Raw genomic sequence first — 16,980 nt, 5'->3', positions numbered from 1 at the left:
TGTTCCAGAGAGAATCTCTGTTTGTTCCATACGTGATTTCTTATTGGAAGTCCTTTGTCAGTGACATTACTTGGAAAAGAGTATGGACAATTCCTAATAAGCATCTTGTACCCAATAAAGTAAAAGAAGTTTCATTCAAAATACTTCATAAATATTATCCTGCTAATCATTATATGACAAAGTTCAAAAGGGACATAAATCTGAACTGTGGATTTTGTGGAAGTCAACCTGAGACTGTGCAGCACCTCTTCTGGATCTGTTCACATGCTAGAACGTCTTGGAAAGACTTCAGTAAATTCATTACTGGACAGCTCTACAAGGACTTTACTCTGAAATTGGAAAATGTTGTATTTTCTTTCTTTTGACGGCAAAAAAGATGTATACTTTATAATAAACTTGTTAGTTACCTTAGCTAAATTTTATTTCCACAAATGCAAATACATTAGCCAAAAGCCTAATTTTAAACACTACTATAATGATACTCTGTCTTACATGAAATTGATTAGTATTAGTGGATCACACAGGAGGTGATCAGGGAAGTAAAAACATGTGAGGAAACAGCCAACTAGATGAACATATTGATGCCACAGGGAAGTCTAAACTAAGCACATAGAATATGGAAACAAGACTTTCAAAATAAACAGGAAACATGACAGGACGCAGACATGACACAACTTGACAACATGAACCACACAGACATGAAACAAGACAGATTAGACACACTAACCAACAAGGGAGACTTAACAGAGGTGATGACACAAAGGAATCTAAATAATCAAAAGAATATAACTAGATGGACTTAACCATAAACAATGAATAACAATATACAAGGAAACTCAGATCCAAACTAATAACAGCCACAACAAGAACTTAACATACCTTCAATATACCTAAGAAAAGAAATAGAGGAATAAACTCGAAGTGCTGGGTCAGAGAACCAGCTACTGACATAGTGGTAACTCATTGAAGTGTTATTGAGTATTCATAACCAGCCACTTTGCTGATACAGTGAGTAAAAGCATTGGGTGAACTGTTGTATGTCCTGTTGCTCCTTCTCTTGAAGCAACTGCTGATTTTGGAGCAGTGTTTCATTAAGAGTTATTTGGAGCATTTTGTATTTTTCCTCCATGTCTTCAAGCTTGCATACCATTTCTTCCTCTTTTATGTCCTGCTGTTCTTTCTCGTGAACAAACTCTTTATTTCTCTGCAGTGTTTTATCGAGCCTTATTTGCAGCACACTGCCTTTTCCCTCCATGTCTTTAAGCTTGGAGTCCATTTCTTTCTGTTTTGTGTCATGCTGCTTGTTCTCTTGAAGAAACTGTTGATTTTTGTGCAGTGTTTTATTATGCTTTACATGCAGCGCTCTGTATTTTTCCTCCATGCCTTGGAGTTTGCACTGCATGTCTCTCAGGTCTGTGTCCTGCTGTTCTTTCTCTTGAAGGGTCTATTTTTTCCAGAGCTTCATCAAGCTTTACTTTGAGCTCCTGATTCACTTTGACCATTTTTTCCTGTTTTATCACACACGCACGCACACGCACGCACGCGTGCACACACACGCCTTTTAAAAAGAAGTGATCGCTCTGTTGTTTATTTAAAAAGTTATTTACAAAAAAATCTAAACTTCAGAAAATACTGAATAACTCAAAAATGATTTATCCCAGGATTAAAACATTTGCAACAAGTGTTACAGAAAATGTTCATCAGCATAAAAGTAAGTAATAATACTTGGTGATTTCTCCACAGAAAGGTGCATATTTATTGGGTTTATTATAATGATTTTCACATATTTTGCATGAGAAAGAAAAATGCAAAAAAAATAAATCTAATTTTCTGTCTTCTTATTCAAATAGAGGTACATTATTAATCTCTGTACCACTTAAAGATTTTTGTGAGAAGCAGTGATGCCATTTCCCTTTGTCAAACATCATAGAGCTGGAACTACTGATGCCAGTTAAGGAGTCCAGGTGACTTTTATAGGCTTGAAACGCCATACATCAGGCTGACCCATGTGTAGCAGGTCTTTGTAGGGGGAAGCGCTCCACTGGAAGGGTGGCACTTGGTCCCAGGTTGGACCACTCACTGCCACCATGCCGTACTCTCGAAACATCTCGTAGGAGGTCAGCTGCAAAGAATCACACACAATGGCTCAAACTCAGTGGACATCTCTTTTAAACTCATTTTTACTTACGGCAAACCAAAAAAAAAATCTTCAGGGTGCATGATGGGTAAAAGGGTTAGGGCAAAGGGAGATGTGAAAATGAAAACCTTCATGTCTGTTCCTCCGTGTGGTCTCTGCTTTAAGGCGCCAAATGGATATGTTCCATTAGCTGGGTTCAGGTCTGACCGCGCTGAGATCGCATTCTCTCCGTTCTCAGGTGGATCACAGCCGTCACACTTTGAGAGTGGATCTTCCTTAAAGTTATTATACCTGAGGAGGAACAGTGTATCTCATGAATTAAGAGACCTTTTTCTCCCTAACTACAACATCTATCAGAGATTGTTTGTTTTGGGAATACAAATCTGCTACACACAGACCGTACCTCATCAGGCGGACCATCGAGTCCACATCTGTAACATCTGTCTGGTTTCTCTGGAAAATCTGAGCCCGAGGATTCTGGTCCAGAGAGAACCACGGGCCAAACTTCTCAACCAACTCATTGCAGCCACTCTTATTAAATATTTCCACATAGTACCTTCAGAAAGAATTTGGAAGTATGGACAAAAGAAAAGACACATGCATAATCTAAAGTACAGATTAACATTTACCTTAATGTTTGCACACCAAATACTTACGGTATGTTGTAACTAGCCCAGTATCCTTTCTTCAGCAGTTCCTGAGTTTTATCAGCGTAAATGGCGAGTCCTCTGCAGCATTGGAAAAAATAAAATGCTTGTTTTAAGGTCAGATCTGATAGGGTTATATATTGTCAATAGAAACACTGAATAAATGATCTATTTTGATCCAAGTTCGGGTGCTGTGACTTACGGAATCTGCTCCAGCACGACAAAGAGCCCTTCTGTGATGTCAGTCTTCCCTGGAGTGAAGAGGTTGTAGTTGACAATCATCCACTGGTTGTTGTAACTGCAAAGCAAAGTTAAAAGTGGCCTTCTTTTCACTAATACGCACAACACGGACAAAACAAAATGTTACATAATCTGGTCTTCAGTGAGGATTATCAACACAAGCTAAAAAGCAGAACAGTCTGGAGCCTTGTCAGCAGATCAAACAGTTTCTATTTGATGATTAAAACTAACTCACGTTCCACTGTTGTACTTCGTGAAGATTTCTGCCCAGTCCTTGCCAGTAGCAGCGAGCCGATTTGCAACAATGTTTCTCAGCCACTCCATGACTGTTCCAGTGGGCTGAACATATTTCCAGAGAGCAGGGTTGCTGTTGCCAATGGTGGTTTCCAAAGTAACCTACAGACAGAAAAAGAAAGAAAAAAAATAAAAGCAGTAAGATAATCTCAGCTTTCCCTTTTTAAAAAAAAAAAAAAAAAAAATCATATTCTGTTATATAATGTCAAGTATAAAGAGATCTTACCAAGCCGCTGCTTAGGATGTAAAAGTCATCCCCAGAGAAGATGGATCCAGGGTAGGATGAGAATGCCTGAGTTCTTCCAGGAAGAACATAGTTGTCTGAAAAACATGAGAGCACGTGCTGAAGTCACACTATCAACTAGTCCCTAAAATAATTACATCAAAAATGGTGCTAGGGTACTTTTGGGGTTTTAAACGTGCATTAAAGAATTCAAAAGTCAAGCATTTAAGGACATATCTAATTGTTTTGCCATTATATAAAAAAATTGGGACCATTGTTTTTGTATTGAAAATCTGAAAAGTAGAGTGAGCAGGTATCTAGAAACAGCAACAGCTAAACTGGAAAAATCTATGTCCAAATCATCTAACCTTTGCCTCTCTAACTTTGTTGTCACTCAACCTGATCTGTCCCTCTGATGTGCTCATTTCTAATCTCGTCTCTCCTGATCAATCCCAATGAATCTCATCACCAATCAGGAGGCACACTTGCGTCAATTAATTACCTAGAGGAGAAACTTTAAAGGCAAAAATGTATTTCTTCATTATGCGCAGCATGGCCTGGTAGGTGTTCCAGGTGTCATGTGACACCAGCAGTTCCTTATTGTTAGGCAGAAGCTTAATCAGTGCAGAGCAGGAGCCAGAGCCAATGGGTCGGGTTTGACTGGATTTATTCAGAGCCGATTCCAGGTCCTCAAGGTCTCCGCCCATTTGGAAAAGTCTGTTTGGGCAACAGCAAGTGAAAGTTTAAAATCTCAGCAAAAGAGGGTAAAACATGTTTGAATGATTCAGAAAAGGAGATAACTACTTACAGGAAGCCAAATGGGTTGAGAGAGAATGACCCTATTGGCAAAGACAGCTGATCATTGTAGCTGTCCTCCAAACCTTTGAGCTGCAGCAATGTCAGACGCACCTGATGAAGAAACAGATAGCACAAAGTCTGATTTCTGGCCTTTAAAAAAGCTTGTCATGTAAGGGATTTTTTTCAGTCCTGCTCATTGTACCTGGTACCAGTAGGGTGAGTTTGGATTATTCTCTATTTGGTCCTGAATCCACTGCATGTTGGTTATGATGAAAGACTTAAGGCGCTCGCAGTAGGCAGATTCATACATCAAGGGTTCGCAGTAACCCATTAGAGTGTTCATCCAGTGTTTATAGATCAGCTAAAAAACACCAGCATACCTAGTCATTAGAATAATTAAACCAAAAATATTTTAACGTCTGACCAAATGAGGGTTAGACTGACCGGAGACGTTGCTGCAGCCTCAACTGCACCTGCAGCGTAAGCCTGGATGCTGTCGTTGTACCGACTGCTGCTAGTCACCTCCAAGAAAGACCAGCTGAAAGAGGGAGCATAAAAATGTAAAACGATCTCCAGAAAAAAAAAAAATAGATTTATGAAGTTTACAGCACTGTGCAAAAACCTTGAGCCACCCCCCATTTGTTTACATTTTGCTAGGAAAATAGGTGGTGCAGTGCTCTACTGAATTATGTGCAAGCAAGGTTATGAATACAAGTCAAAAGCAAAGTCTGTGTAAATCTAATCAGACTGAAAGTCAAGTTTTGGTATGACCATCTTAATTTGCCAGCACAGTCTGAACTTTCTTAAACTAACTTTCGTGTAATTTCTTTAAGTAGGTTCAGGAATAGTTCTCCAGGCTTAATACTATTAATACTTCAATACTGAGTGTTTTTCTATCCAGGTATGACTTTATGGCATTGGCAGTGTGTTTGGGATCATTGTCAAGCTGAAAAATGAAGCAGCTGTCAATCACATGCTTTTCAGATACTATTATACGGTGGATTAAAATGTGAATGCACTGTTCTACATACAGAGCTATTTTGTTATATTTTGTAACTTTGTAAGAGATTGCATTTATATGTATTATTACTATTATCATTATTATTCATGTTATTGTTATTTAATCTATTATATTATTTCATTTAGTTGATTACTGTTCTTACTGTCTTGGAGCAACTGTGACCACTCTGGGATTAATAAAATATTCTGATTCCGATTGATCAATTTTAACAAGATCTCCAGCACCACTGGCTAAAACGCAGCTCCAAAAAAAAAAAACGACAGGGCGTCCACCATGTTTTACAGAAGGATGTAGATACTGGTTCTACCTCTTGCCTGACCTCCTCCATACATGGTGCTATTTGAACCAGAAGTTTCAAAATTAAATTTATCACTCCATCAGACCTGTTGTCACTGATCTTCAGTCCACTTCTTGTGTAATCTGGGGACCTCAGTGGCTCACCCTTTTCTTTACAGAGAAGACAGATTTCTTTATGACCTGCCAGTTTCCTCACTTTTCATATAGTTTCCACAGGCCACACACTATGGATGCTGTATTATCTTTTCTATTTTTTTTGTTTTTGCAACTAAAGAAATGGGTGCAAAGGATGTGTTCTTGTAACAGGCTGCTAGTAACAAAGTGCCTAAAGATACAAAATATTATCTCCCCTCCCAAACAGAACAAACAAAAACCCAGCCAATGTCCAAAGAAAAACTTTTAAAGACCTCCAGAAGATTTCTCAGTGTGTCATGTGTGCCACTTCTGCTAATTTGGGTTCCTCAAAACAAAACCACAAGGATTAAATGTTGCTCAACAAGTCAACATTTACGAAAAAACAAGGAAAACAATTTAGACCATTGACACTGCCGAACACCATTCTGTTACAGCTTCATAGGGGATGATTGTTTACGTTCTTTATGAACTCAAATATTTTAATATGTATAATTTCTCATTTTTTCTTAAATTCTTGAACTAGTCTGAGAGAATCTGGATCGGTTTGGCTGTAAAACTAGTAAAACACTGTGTGTGGAACTGCAAATTATACACTAAACAAGTGGTGGGGAACTCCAGGCCTCAAGGGCCGTGTCCTGCAGGTTTTAGACGTGTCCTTTAGCCAACACCGATGATTTAAATGGCTAAATGACCTACTCAACATGTCTTGAGGTTTTCCAGAGGCCTGGTAATGCACTAATCATTTGCTTCAGGCGTGCTGACCCAAGGTGATATCTAAAACATGCAGGACACCGGACCTTGAGCTCTTCACCCTTGCATTAAACGATTAACCGAATAATTGAAACAATATCAGGAGTCAACGCTGCAACACGCTTTTCTTACTTTCTGTAAGAAACTGCAGCACTGACCCAGCTTGACCATTCACCAACGACCTATTTCAAGCACAAACCGCACAGACAAACCGAGCCTTTAGAGGCAAATAGTTTACATTTTAGACCAAGAACAGCCTCTAAACACTCACCCTGACGTTTCAATATCATCAGTGAAATTCGCCCAAGCCACAAAATCCTCCTGATATCCCTCTATGACAGACAGCTGTCCGGTTTGCTTGTCGATCACAGCCGTTCGTATTTCTGCTCGAACGGCCGTAAACATACAAAACAAAAGCAAAAACATCTTTAAAAGATCTAAAACCTCTGTAAAACTTCTAACACGGTCAGCTCCGTTCCGCCTGCACGCCATGTTTACATGAACAAATCATGTGACTTCGATGGGCCAAGTCACCTGACTACCGCCGGGACTTTCAAAATAAAAGACGCCGCCCGACATCCCGCATCATAAGTTCATCAGTAGTTCAGTCACTGTCACAAACGAGACATGAGACAAAAAGTAACATGTACGCAGCTTTTATACATATATAAAAACCAGTCGTCAGGTACATCAGATCTCTTGGACATTTCATTCTGTACAAAATACTAGTTAATCCATAGAAAACTGGACCTGCTTTTAAATTCATTATAAACTTCTGCAGATATTCGGGTCCATGTTTTATTCAGTCCATTTTACACAGAGCGTTGGGGTCAGGATTTGTGTGGAGGCTGCAGATGTCAGTCTTCCACACCACCTTCAGTTTCCATTGTCTCCAAAATTCCTTCCATAACTTCCGCTTTTCGCTGCTTTTTGGCAGTGACTGAGGAGGAATAAAACAAAACAAAAAAAAATGAATAAATGGCAAACCTACTTTTTATTTAATTGTGTCCTGTTAACAAGGATTTGGTGGATTTACCATGAAAATGTTCAGCTGTTTTTCGCCTCAATGCCTCCACAGTTTCCTCTGCGTCAGCCCACTCCAGCACAAGACGTCTCCCGTACAGATGGGTGCTGTGGCATAGCGCCGCAAACGCTTTCTACATAGAAAGAGAGGAACACAACTGCTAATCAGTGTGACAGCCAAAATCCCTCTAAAATAAATATTGCCACACTTTACTAATTTGAGTCACTTGAGCTAAGACTGATGCTTAAAAATGTTGGCTGGATCTCCTTTTTAACAATATGCTACAAGATCAGTTTTAAGGCCAATAATTGGTAATGAAAACCAGAAATTAGTTAAATACATGCTTATCCCTGAATGTTGGTGAAAATGGTTGAAAGCACGGTATGTGCTAATATTCAGATGGCTGCTCTTCTCAAAACACTCGTTCGATTACTTCTTTTGATTAAATTTGTTCAAACTGTGATCATCAAATTAGATTTTTGAAATTGAAATTATATTATCTCTCTTGGATATGTCAGCTTCCGGCTTGAAATTGTTTCTAAACTTCCTATTAGCAGAAAATCTGTAACACAAAAATCTATTTTAATATTTTTAAAGCACATTAAAATATCCCACCTTGAGTATTTTAAAAAAAGTTCTTTATATGCTGTTGAAAGTACTGTATGTCACAGACCTTGGATCATTTCCTCTATTGTTGCCCTTCAATGTTAAATAATAAAATACATTTGGCGATGGAGACACCCACAGACCGACATGTAGCCAAATGATGAGGCCTACAAATCTACATGCTATAATATTCTGAGTAGCTGATGAAATGTAGATTTTCTTCGTTTCATGAATCACTCACAAACCTTAGCATCTTGTTTGGTGAGGAAATCAACAAAGCCAAAACCTCGATGACTTCCTGAACCAGCCGCTTTCTTTGGAAGACGGACAGTCTTTAGCTCCCCAAATGTACTGAGAAGATGAAATACAAGGAGGAAATGTGAGTATTAATTTAGCTCTTCCAACAGCGTAAATAATAATAAAAAACGATAGCTGTGTACGTGTTACCAGAAAAGCTCCCTGATTTCCCTGACAGATGCTTGGAAAGGAACATTGCGCACAAGGATCTTGGATCCCGTCTGCTTCTTGTCAGCTTGTTTCTTCTTCCGTGTCACCACAGCTGTCCTGCACATGGGAAAAAAAATGAATGAGTGGTGACAAGACGAGCGATGTCTTCATGCTACCACAAATTCTAACCATAAACATGTCAGCTGAAATGTTTAGGAGCATATTCTTGTAAGTAAATAGACATAAGTGGGGAAAAAGAAAACCTTTCTGATTCACATCTGACCTTGTGGCTCTCTCTGAAACCTTCAGCTCTAACTGGTGATCATCCACCTTACAGTGCTGAAGGAGGGTTTAAGGAGAGAGAAGACATTAGCCAAAAACCTGCTTGTGGAGAAAAGCTGCGAGAGTGTTGCTGAGGAGGTGTGGATGGTACCTGTAGCTGCCTCAGGGCCTTCTGAGCTGCTTCTGCCGTCTGATACTGGACAAAACCGTAACCCATTGACAACAGTTTGCCTAGAAGACAGAACAATAAGCACGAGAACAGTGATTACGCAGAGAAAAGCAGATGTTTAGCACAATATTAACAGCGTGCTTGTCTGTGATTAAACTTCAGATGGTTCTGAAGTCTCGTCCTCCCAGATCTGGACCAGGGCATCACTGAGCTCCTGGAAAGTCCAAGGTGCAACCTGTCATCTTCAGATGGACTGAAAAGTGTCCCAGAGGTTTTCTATTGGATTTAATTCAGGCAAGCATGGGGGCCATCAATGATATCAATTCCTTCATTCTCTAGGAACTGCCTGCATACTATTGCCACATGAGGTTGGTCATTATCGTGCACCAGGAGGAACCCAGGACCCCCTGCACCGGTGTAGGGTCTGACAGCAGGTCCAAGCATTTCATAATGTTAACTATGGCAGTGATCTGTGCCTCCCTCCATGGATCTGCCTCACCAGACCATCACTGACCCATCAACAAAGTGGTTATGCTGAACAATCTTACAGCAGCATAACTTACCACTGAGTCTACAAAAATACTTTTCTTAACCAAAACATAATTTGTGGTTGAATAGTGAGCACTCCATTTGTATTATCAGTTAATAAGCACATGCCGGCACTTGTTCTGAAAGGAAATATTTGAAACCCTTCTCGGTACCTGTTTTATCTTTTTTCTTGGATATCGTGCAGGATTTGACTTTGCCACATTTGCAGAATGTCTGAAATGAACAAATAAAAACCATGACCATCAGCCAGTGATTAAACAGTTAATAATAATAGTATTTATTAATGTACCCACCTCCAATAGTTTCTCCTCTGTCGTGTTGAAATTAAGATTCTTAATGAAAAGCGTAGAACCTGGAAGAGCTTCCTCCTCCTCCTCTTCATCATCTTCTTCCTCATTTTCTATCTTCTTCTCCTCTTTCTCGGCTGCCTTCTTCTCTAATACTTAGTTAAACAGAGCAATGGTGGATTCTGATTATACATATATTTTCAAGTCTGGAAAATACTGCTCTCTCTTAAAGAGACTGCCCGGCTGTGTTTTGAGAGAGTTTACCTGGTTCTGGTTTGGCTACAAACACCCCGACAGGCGCCCACTCCAAATACAGCGGGACATGATGGAACTGGATTAGGAATGAATTTGATCCAATAAGAAGTCTTCAGTATCCAGCAGTCAAAACATACTATATGCAGGTGAAAGGTTGCACACACCTTACTGTAAGCCATTCTTGTGAAGGCTCGTTTCGCTTCAGTCGACTCCAGAAACTCAACGATTGCAGTGAGTCCTGAAGGTGGCAGCAGCACACGGCCCAAAGAACCATAAGGTGAGAAGAGCTCCTCAAGCTCTGACGCCTGCACTCCAGCTGGAAGGTTCTTCACCAGGATCACTGTGTTGCTCCTTGCTGCTGCCGCCTGTAGACGAAGGGACGCAAGCCGTGGACTTTTCATTCAAATTTTCATTCACGCATTTGGATCAAGAGCACTGAGAAGTACATCAAGCATACCTGACTGAAGGAATCCAGGCTGACACTGTTATCCAGCAGAAACTGCCGCGTCTCCTGGACAATTTGTGTTTCCCCCAAAGCCATCCTCACTGCAACACTTCCCTTTGACTCCTGCAGGGGAGAGCAAGGACCATAGATACATGCAATAAATAAATAAAGAGGAAATGAAAAACACAAGTCTGTAAAAAGAGGATTTTTTTTTTGGATTGAGATGATGTTATTACTGTGCCATTAGCCTAAAGCATTTGAAAATGTGGTTACCAAACTATAACAGTCATAATAAACCAAATTGGTTTCAGCGAGAAACTGACCTGAGCAGTGGGCTATTGCTGCGGTATAGACTGTGTGGGACAAATCCATAATATCAAAAAGAAGATCCTATTATCACCAACACTAGGTCAGTATGCTATACATTACACAGAGCAGGTTGTTGGGACTTTTTCAAATCCTTATGAAATCTCTATGGAATAATAAACTAATCATAAACAAATCAGTTAACCAGGTATATGTCAGAGAGCTGGAATTACTTCTGTTTTTCACGTATTTGGTATCCAGTCAAACATTTTTCAAAGTTTTAGTCAATTAACAGATATTTATAAATAACCATACAGTCAATTCTGGAGGTAAAAAGTGGTCTGTCTAAATGGTTTGGATGTACTCTTACCTACCCAACAGGTAGTTCAATCTAACAGCTACTAAAAAAAAGTGAGACCCTTTGCTCAACCGAGTGGTCTTGTCTGTGTCTTGTCTGTGAAATCTACTGCCAGCTAGCTTTTCCTGCAGGGGTGGGGTTACAAGGGTCTTTAATTCTCCATGTACATTGAACTTCTGCAGGACTCAAAGTTTGATGGAATAATATTCAAGAGGTTAACCTTTTCTCTAAGAGAAAATATTTCAAATCTCTGTAAAACTGTTTATCTTAGGTTCAGCAACTGAATTTCAAGACTCTGGCTTCTGTTCCTTTAAAGAAAGATGGATTTTCTGACTCTTGCTACCTCCTTATAGAGAATGGATAACAATGATGACACAGCTGGCTGCCTGTGAGACTAATAAAAATTCATGAACACATTCTTAAATGGGACCCATTTATTAGGTGGCCGTCTGCAGTTTAAATAACTTTTACCAAGTTAATGTAATATAAGGTTGAAAGAGGCATTTAATAATTAGTTGTGCTGAACTCCCTTTTCCCTTATATATTATTATTATTTCTTCTCTTGTATTATATTTTTATAATTTGTTAAAAATTGTAATAAATTGTTCAAGTAAAAAAAAAAAAAAGGAGGAGGAAAAGAGGCAGACAGGAGCGTAAATGCAGGTGAACTAGATGTAAAGTCACTCACGTGGTCCAGGACTTGGCTTTTGGTGGTGTTGTATTTTTCAGCAATAGCATCTGCCACTGCACTTGTACCCAGAAACAAGGTGTTCCAGTTGTGTGAACTAGAAAGAAACCGAGAATTCAAGTGTAAGCTTAAAAAAATATCAGCATGAAAAACAGAGAAACAGACGGTCACTTTGATCCCGATTACCTGGAACTTAAAGCTTTAGTTTTAGCATCTTTTTGCCGTTTGTAAGATGAGGAGCCAGGACCGCCAGCATCAGAGTCACTCTTTTCTTTCTTCACAGTGGAGGGAAGCAGGTGAAGCATCCTGCCCTAGAGGTGTAAGAAAGTTTTCAAACAGCTGAATTTAATGAACTGCACTTTGAATCCAGCCATGAGGTGTAGAGTGATGAAGAAGTTCTGACAAAAACACCTGAAAAATGTGTCCGTCCAGCTGAGCGAGCGCTGTCACGGCGTTCTCTGGTATCATGTAGGTTACAAAGGCAAACCCTTTAGGTCTCTTGGTTAGCGTGTCAATTGGGAACAGCACATCAGATAAAGGACCTGCAGAGATTTTATAACCATGAAACACTTGGGACAAGAGCGCATTTCTTTCTACAGACGTGTAATCAATGTAACTCACCGTGTTTGCTAAACAGATCTTTGATGTCCTCCTCTGTGCAGGTGTAAGGAAGGTTTCTGATGAAGAGTCGGCCCGACTCTGAAACATCTTCCTCCTCCTCGTCCTCCTTGAGCTTCCTGCTAAAGTTTCTGTCAGTTTCTTTCTCTTTTCCATCTCTTATGTTCTTTCCCGCTAAAGCATCCACGCGAAACACTTCAATGTAACGCCCTCCTGAAAACACAAGGACAAAGTCTAGGCTTCATCAGCTAGTAGAGAATGAGAAATACATCTATAAATGTCTTTGTTTCCCCAACTGAATGGTGGCTTCAAATGTTTTCGCTCATATTTTGTGCAGAGTTTTTACACCCTGTAACATTTCATTCATAGTAACACAGCCAAATACTATGAACAGAAATAAGTCCTAATAATTTCACCTATATAATCCTTGTTTTTCTTCAAGGCCTTTTCCACCTCTTCCTCAGAGTGCAAGTCCACGTATACGTAACCTAAAAAACAACAGCACACTGTTAAGATGCATCTGCCTGTATACAGTTCATACAGACCTGTAGTGCTGTGAAAAAGTAATTGCCCTCATCCTGAATTATTGTTTTTGCATATTTGTCACACTCGAGATCATCAAAATATGTAAAATTTTGCAGAAAGACAAGCAAACACACAAAAGTGGGAAAAGGTTATTCAAACCTACCTGAATGTCCCCCAAACCCAATAACCGTTTGTGCCACCATTGGCAGCAAGAACTGCAATTAGCCATTTGTGATATCTGACACAAGTCTCTCATATCACTCAAACTCAGTCACACTTTTTTTTGAGCCATTTAGAGGTAGACCAGTGTGTTTTGGATCATTGTCCTGCTGCATAACCCAAGTCCACTGGAGCTTCAGGGCATGAACTGTTGGCCAGAAGTTCTCCCTTAGGATTTTCAGAGTGGAGAATTCATGGCTCTATCAACTACAGCAGGTTGTCCTGAAGCAGCAAAGACGCTCTAGACCATCACACTACCACCACCGTGTTTGATCATTGGTATGATGTTCTCTTTATAGAATGCTGTGTTAGTTTTATGTTAGATGTAACGAGACTCAAACCTTCCACAAAGTTCAGCTTTTGTGTTGTCACAGAATATGTTCCCAAAGGTCTTGGGGATCATCAAGAAATATTTTGGCAGATGTCAGACGAGCCTTTGGGTTCTTTTTGGTCAGCAGTGGTTTTCTCCTTGGACTCTACTATGTATGCCATTTTCTTAGTGTTGAATCATGAACTTTGACCTTAACTGAGACAAGTCAGGCCTGCAGTTCTGTAGATGTTGTTCTAGGCTCTTTTGTGACCTCCTGGATGACCAATCAATGTGCTCTTGGAAGTCATTTAGGAAGGCTGGCCACTCCCAGGAAGTTTCTCACTGTTGCATGTTTTCTCCATTTGAGGATAATGGCTCTCACTGGGTTTCACTGGAGTCCCACAGTATTAGAAATGGCTTGGTAACTTGCAGACTGATTGATGTCTGTGTTTTTTAATCTCTTTCTTTAGATTCAGTAATCAGGTCTGTGTGTGACTGCTATCAGCTTTTTAAAAAAAGGTGAATAATTCATGGTTTAAGAAGGGGAGAATAAAAATTTCACTTAGGACCAGGAAGGTTTGTATGGGCTCTTTCTCTTAAAAAAAATTAAATCATTATTTAAAAACGGCATTTTGTATTTATTTGGATTCTCTTTAGCTAATATTAAAATGAATTTGATGATTTGAAACATGCAAATGTGACAAATATACAAAAAAAAAAAAAAAAAGAAATCATGAAGTGGGCAATTATATTTTCTCAAGCCACTGAATACAGCATATGTGGGTGACTGCTGCAAAATGAGAAACTTTAAATACTTTTACTATCACACCTGTTCTATTTCCGCTTTCGTTCTTCCCAATCCGGACTGCTGCAGGCTTCAGTGGAGTCATAAATTCTCTAATTTGTTTCTAGTGGTGTTACAGGAAACAATGTTAGCGTCACAGATTCAGAGTGATACAGTGAACATTTCAGTGCCGACACTGAGAAGTTTCTTGTTCGCTCACCTCTTTAACATTGAACGGGACTCCTCTCAGCTTCACTGTGAACTCTGTTGTTGCCTCCGTCTGTAGTAAATACACAGGGGTTGGTGTGAATCACTACAAACTAGTAACAATGACAGAATGTAAAAATTTAAAACAGCTTCTGATAGAGGAGTCACCTCCTGCTTGGCAGGTTTCTTCACTTTACTCTGGTCCTTTTCCTCAGAGGTCACTGAAGACTTGACCTTTGAGATGTTTTCCCTGTCTCCACTCTCGTAGTCACTGTCTGTGTGCTGTAAAGGACCATCATCATCCTCTTCTTCCTCCTCCTCCGTGTCTGCTGTTTGTGCCACCTTTGACCGCAGGTAGTCCATATCTGATAAGCCAGACTTCAGTGCTTCTTTAGTGGCATCTGGAATCAACAGCATAGCAAACAATTAACAATAATTCACTGAACCTGGATGAATATTTTCTAATATAGTTTAATCTGATTTTCTGTGTGTACTTTAGAACAATATTTCTCTGATATAAATTTCAGTATTTGATGTTGATGTAACCCCAAAATTAAAACACAACCACTACCAACCTTCATCCTCACTCTCATCATTTTCTTCTTCCTCATCCTCTTTGTCTTCTTCTGACTGGTCTGAGTCAAAGTTGAGGTAATCATCTGAAGCAGGTTTCTTCTTGCTTTGAGTCGTCTTCTTCTTCTTGTCGGGATCGGGTGCTTCCTGTGCAGTGTCGTTTGCCCAGGTCGGAGCTTGGCTTCGATTCTGATGCACTGACAGAAACTCCTTGAATTCTGCTTCCTCTTCCAGCTGAAATGAGATATGAGCCGATGTCCAAATATTAAGTGTTACATCATACAAAAACTGATGAGTTAGGCAAATTTTTTTTAAAAAAATTGTACTCTCACAGGCCACTTCATTGGGTACACCTGTTCAACTGCTAATTTACCCACATATCTAATCAGCAAATCAGTGAGGCACTGGTCAGTGTACTGGTAATCTTAACCATAACCTGCTGAACGTCAGACTGAGCATCTTAATAAAGAGGAACGGTGATTTAAGTGATTTTGAACATGACATGGCTGTTGGTGCCAGATGGGCAGGTCTGAGCATTTTTCCCAAAGCTTGCACCCATCTCCCGACCAACATCTCAATTTAAGAGCAGATAAATTTTAAAGTTTATAATTTACTTACATCTCCCAGAATACTGCTGGATTCCTTTTTCTGCTTCTTCTTCTAAAATTCAAACACACACACACACACACACACACACACTATTGTATTAAAAACACAAATTCTATGAAATCATACTTATATTATTCTCTGGTAAGGCAGCAAAAAATTATGATATACAGAGGGAAGAATGAATTATAAAGATATATGGTAAGTTTTATATACAAGTACGACCTCTGTAATTACAGAGTGTCAGTTTACAAATACTGTTATTTCCCGTCCACAGGTGTTTCCTACCTTTTTGCCATCAGTGTCGGCCGGAGCAGAGGGTTTGCCCTGCCCTGAGCTCTGAGTGTGTTTACTCCAGGCTCTTGCCTTACTGGGGTCTCCAAACGCTTTACACATCTCCACCTAGAATAAAGGACAGGTAAACCATCAAGCATGCGCGTGTTCCCTCTCGAGGCACAGACTGTGTGCGGCTGAGGCCATACCGTCACTCTGGATGTGTCCACGAAGCTCTTATTGAAATGCTTCAGGGCCTTGTTTGCATCCTCCTCGGATTTAAAACCCACAAAGCCGAACTTACGGAACTTGCCGTCTTTGGTAAATTTCAGCGAGCAGTCTGTCAAAGTGCCAAAGGCAGCAAACATCGACCTGAATCTGTCCTCCTTCATCTGCACAGAGAACAGTGAAATTTAGCTGGGCTCAAATTAAAGGCTGCCCTCGCTTTGTGTTCACATGCGAGCGGGCTGTTTACTTACCCCATTAGGGAGGTTTTTAACGATGAGTCTCGACATCACGACAGAAGGTGTAATTCCACTGTTAACGCGTAAAACGGCTTTATATAACTTGTCAACAAAAACAGCGTGGACAAGAACCTCTAGCTCGCCATCTTGAGTGGGAGGGGCTTCTTCTTCTTCGGCCGATAGTAACCGTATCAGTGAATAAACGCCACCCTATGGTCGGGAATGGTTACTGCGTATATAATCAAACAATATTTAACTGGGTGTTCTAATAATCATATCAAAAACACATTAAAAAAACTGATGTTATATATGATATGAAAACATGTAACTATAACAGCTGTTCAAGTATTACTAAAATATGACAAGTTAACATCTGGAAAACGAATTAATTGTGACTGAAAGGTGTGGCGCTGGCTTTCTTGAAGTGTACACTGCAGGTCTTC

General features: G+C 39.8%; 2 protein-coding genes across 2 annotated transcripts; both read right to left on the bottom strand.

Annotated features, from left to right (window-relative positions):
• Positions 1 to 1,729: 1,729 nt before the first annotated feature.
• On the bottom strand, positions 1,730 to 7,069 carry plbd2 (phospholipase B domain containing 2). The gene is made up of 12 exons (XM_082553302.1): positions 6,814 to 7,069; positions 4,784 to 4,877; positions 4,542 to 4,700; positions 4,350 to 4,450; positions 4,044 to 4,258; positions 3,545 to 3,639; positions 3,260 to 3,420; positions 2,987 to 3,082; positions 2,794 to 2,865; positions 2,541 to 2,693; positions 2,266 to 2,428; positions 1,730 to 2,122 (listed from the first exon to the last, which is right to left on the bottom strand). The coding sequence occupies exons 1-12, from the start codon at positions 7,032 to 7,034 to the stop codon at positions 1,952 to 1,954; spliced, it is 1,701 nt and encodes a 566-aa protein (XP_082409428.1). The 5' UTR covers positions 7,035 to 7,069; the 3' UTR covers positions 1,730 to 1,951.
• Positions 7,070 to 7,183: 114 nt separating this feature from the next.
• On the bottom strand, positions 7,184 to 16,721 carry rbm19 (RNA binding motif protein 19). The gene is made up of 24 exons (XM_082556142.1): positions 16,553 to 16,721; positions 16,283 to 16,465; positions 16,089 to 16,202; positions 15,813 to 15,854; positions 15,197 to 15,428; positions 14,790 to 15,022; positions 14,635 to 14,694; positions 14,460 to 14,538; positions 12,993 to 13,064; positions 12,580 to 12,789; positions 12,370 to 12,500; positions 12,145 to 12,269; positions 11,959 to 12,055; positions 10,619 to 10,729; positions 10,326 to 10,526; positions 10,171 to 10,237; positions 9,913 to 10,061; positions 9,772 to 9,832; positions 9,053 to 9,132; positions 8,903 to 8,958; positions 8,620 to 8,736; positions 8,418 to 8,523; positions 7,579 to 7,699; positions 7,184 to 7,482 (listed from the first exon to the last, which is right to left on the bottom strand). Exons 1-24 carry the CDS (start codon positions 16,586 to 16,588, stop codon positions 7,400 to 7,402), a joined length of 2,766 nt encoding a protein of 921 aa, XP_082412268.1. The 5' UTR covers positions 16,589 to 16,721; the 3' UTR covers positions 7,184 to 7,399.
• Positions 16,722 to 16,980: the final 259 nt, after the last annotated feature.

This window comes from Aulonocara stuartgranti (assembly GCF_965226115.1).
Source record: "Aulonocara stuartgranti genome assembly, chromosome: 12".
Taxonomy (NCBI): domain Eukaryota; kingdom Metazoa; phylum Chordata; class Actinopteri; order Cichliformes; family Cichlidae; genus Aulonocara; species Aulonocara stuartgranti.
This window is presented reverse-complemented; position numbering and strand designations above follow the sequence as displayed.

Coding starts and splice junctions, on each gene's coding strand:
- plbd2 (XM_082553302.1), bottom strand. CDS start 7,034: ATGGCGTGCAGGCGGAACGGAGCTGACCGTGTTAGAAGTTTTACAGAG. Junction 4,451..4,541: donor ACTCACCCTACTGGTACCAG/GTACAATGAGCA, acceptor TTTCTTCATCAG/GTGCGTCTGACATTGCTGCA. Junction 3,640..4,043: donor CTTTAAAGTTTCTCCTCTAG/GTAATTAATTGA, acceptor CATGTTTTTCAG/ACAACTATGTTCTTCCTGGA.
- rbm19 (XM_082556142.1), bottom strand. CDS start 16,588: ATGTCGAGACTCATCGTTAAAAACCTCCCTAATGGG. Junction 15,855..16,088: donor CCGACACTGATGGCAAAAAG/GTAGGAAACACC, acceptor TTTGAATTTTAG/AAGAAGAAGCAGAAAAAGGA. Junction 12,056..12,144: donor ACTAAAGCTTTAAGTTCCAG/GTAATCGGGATC, acceptor GTTTCTTTCTAG/TTCACACAACTGGAACACCT.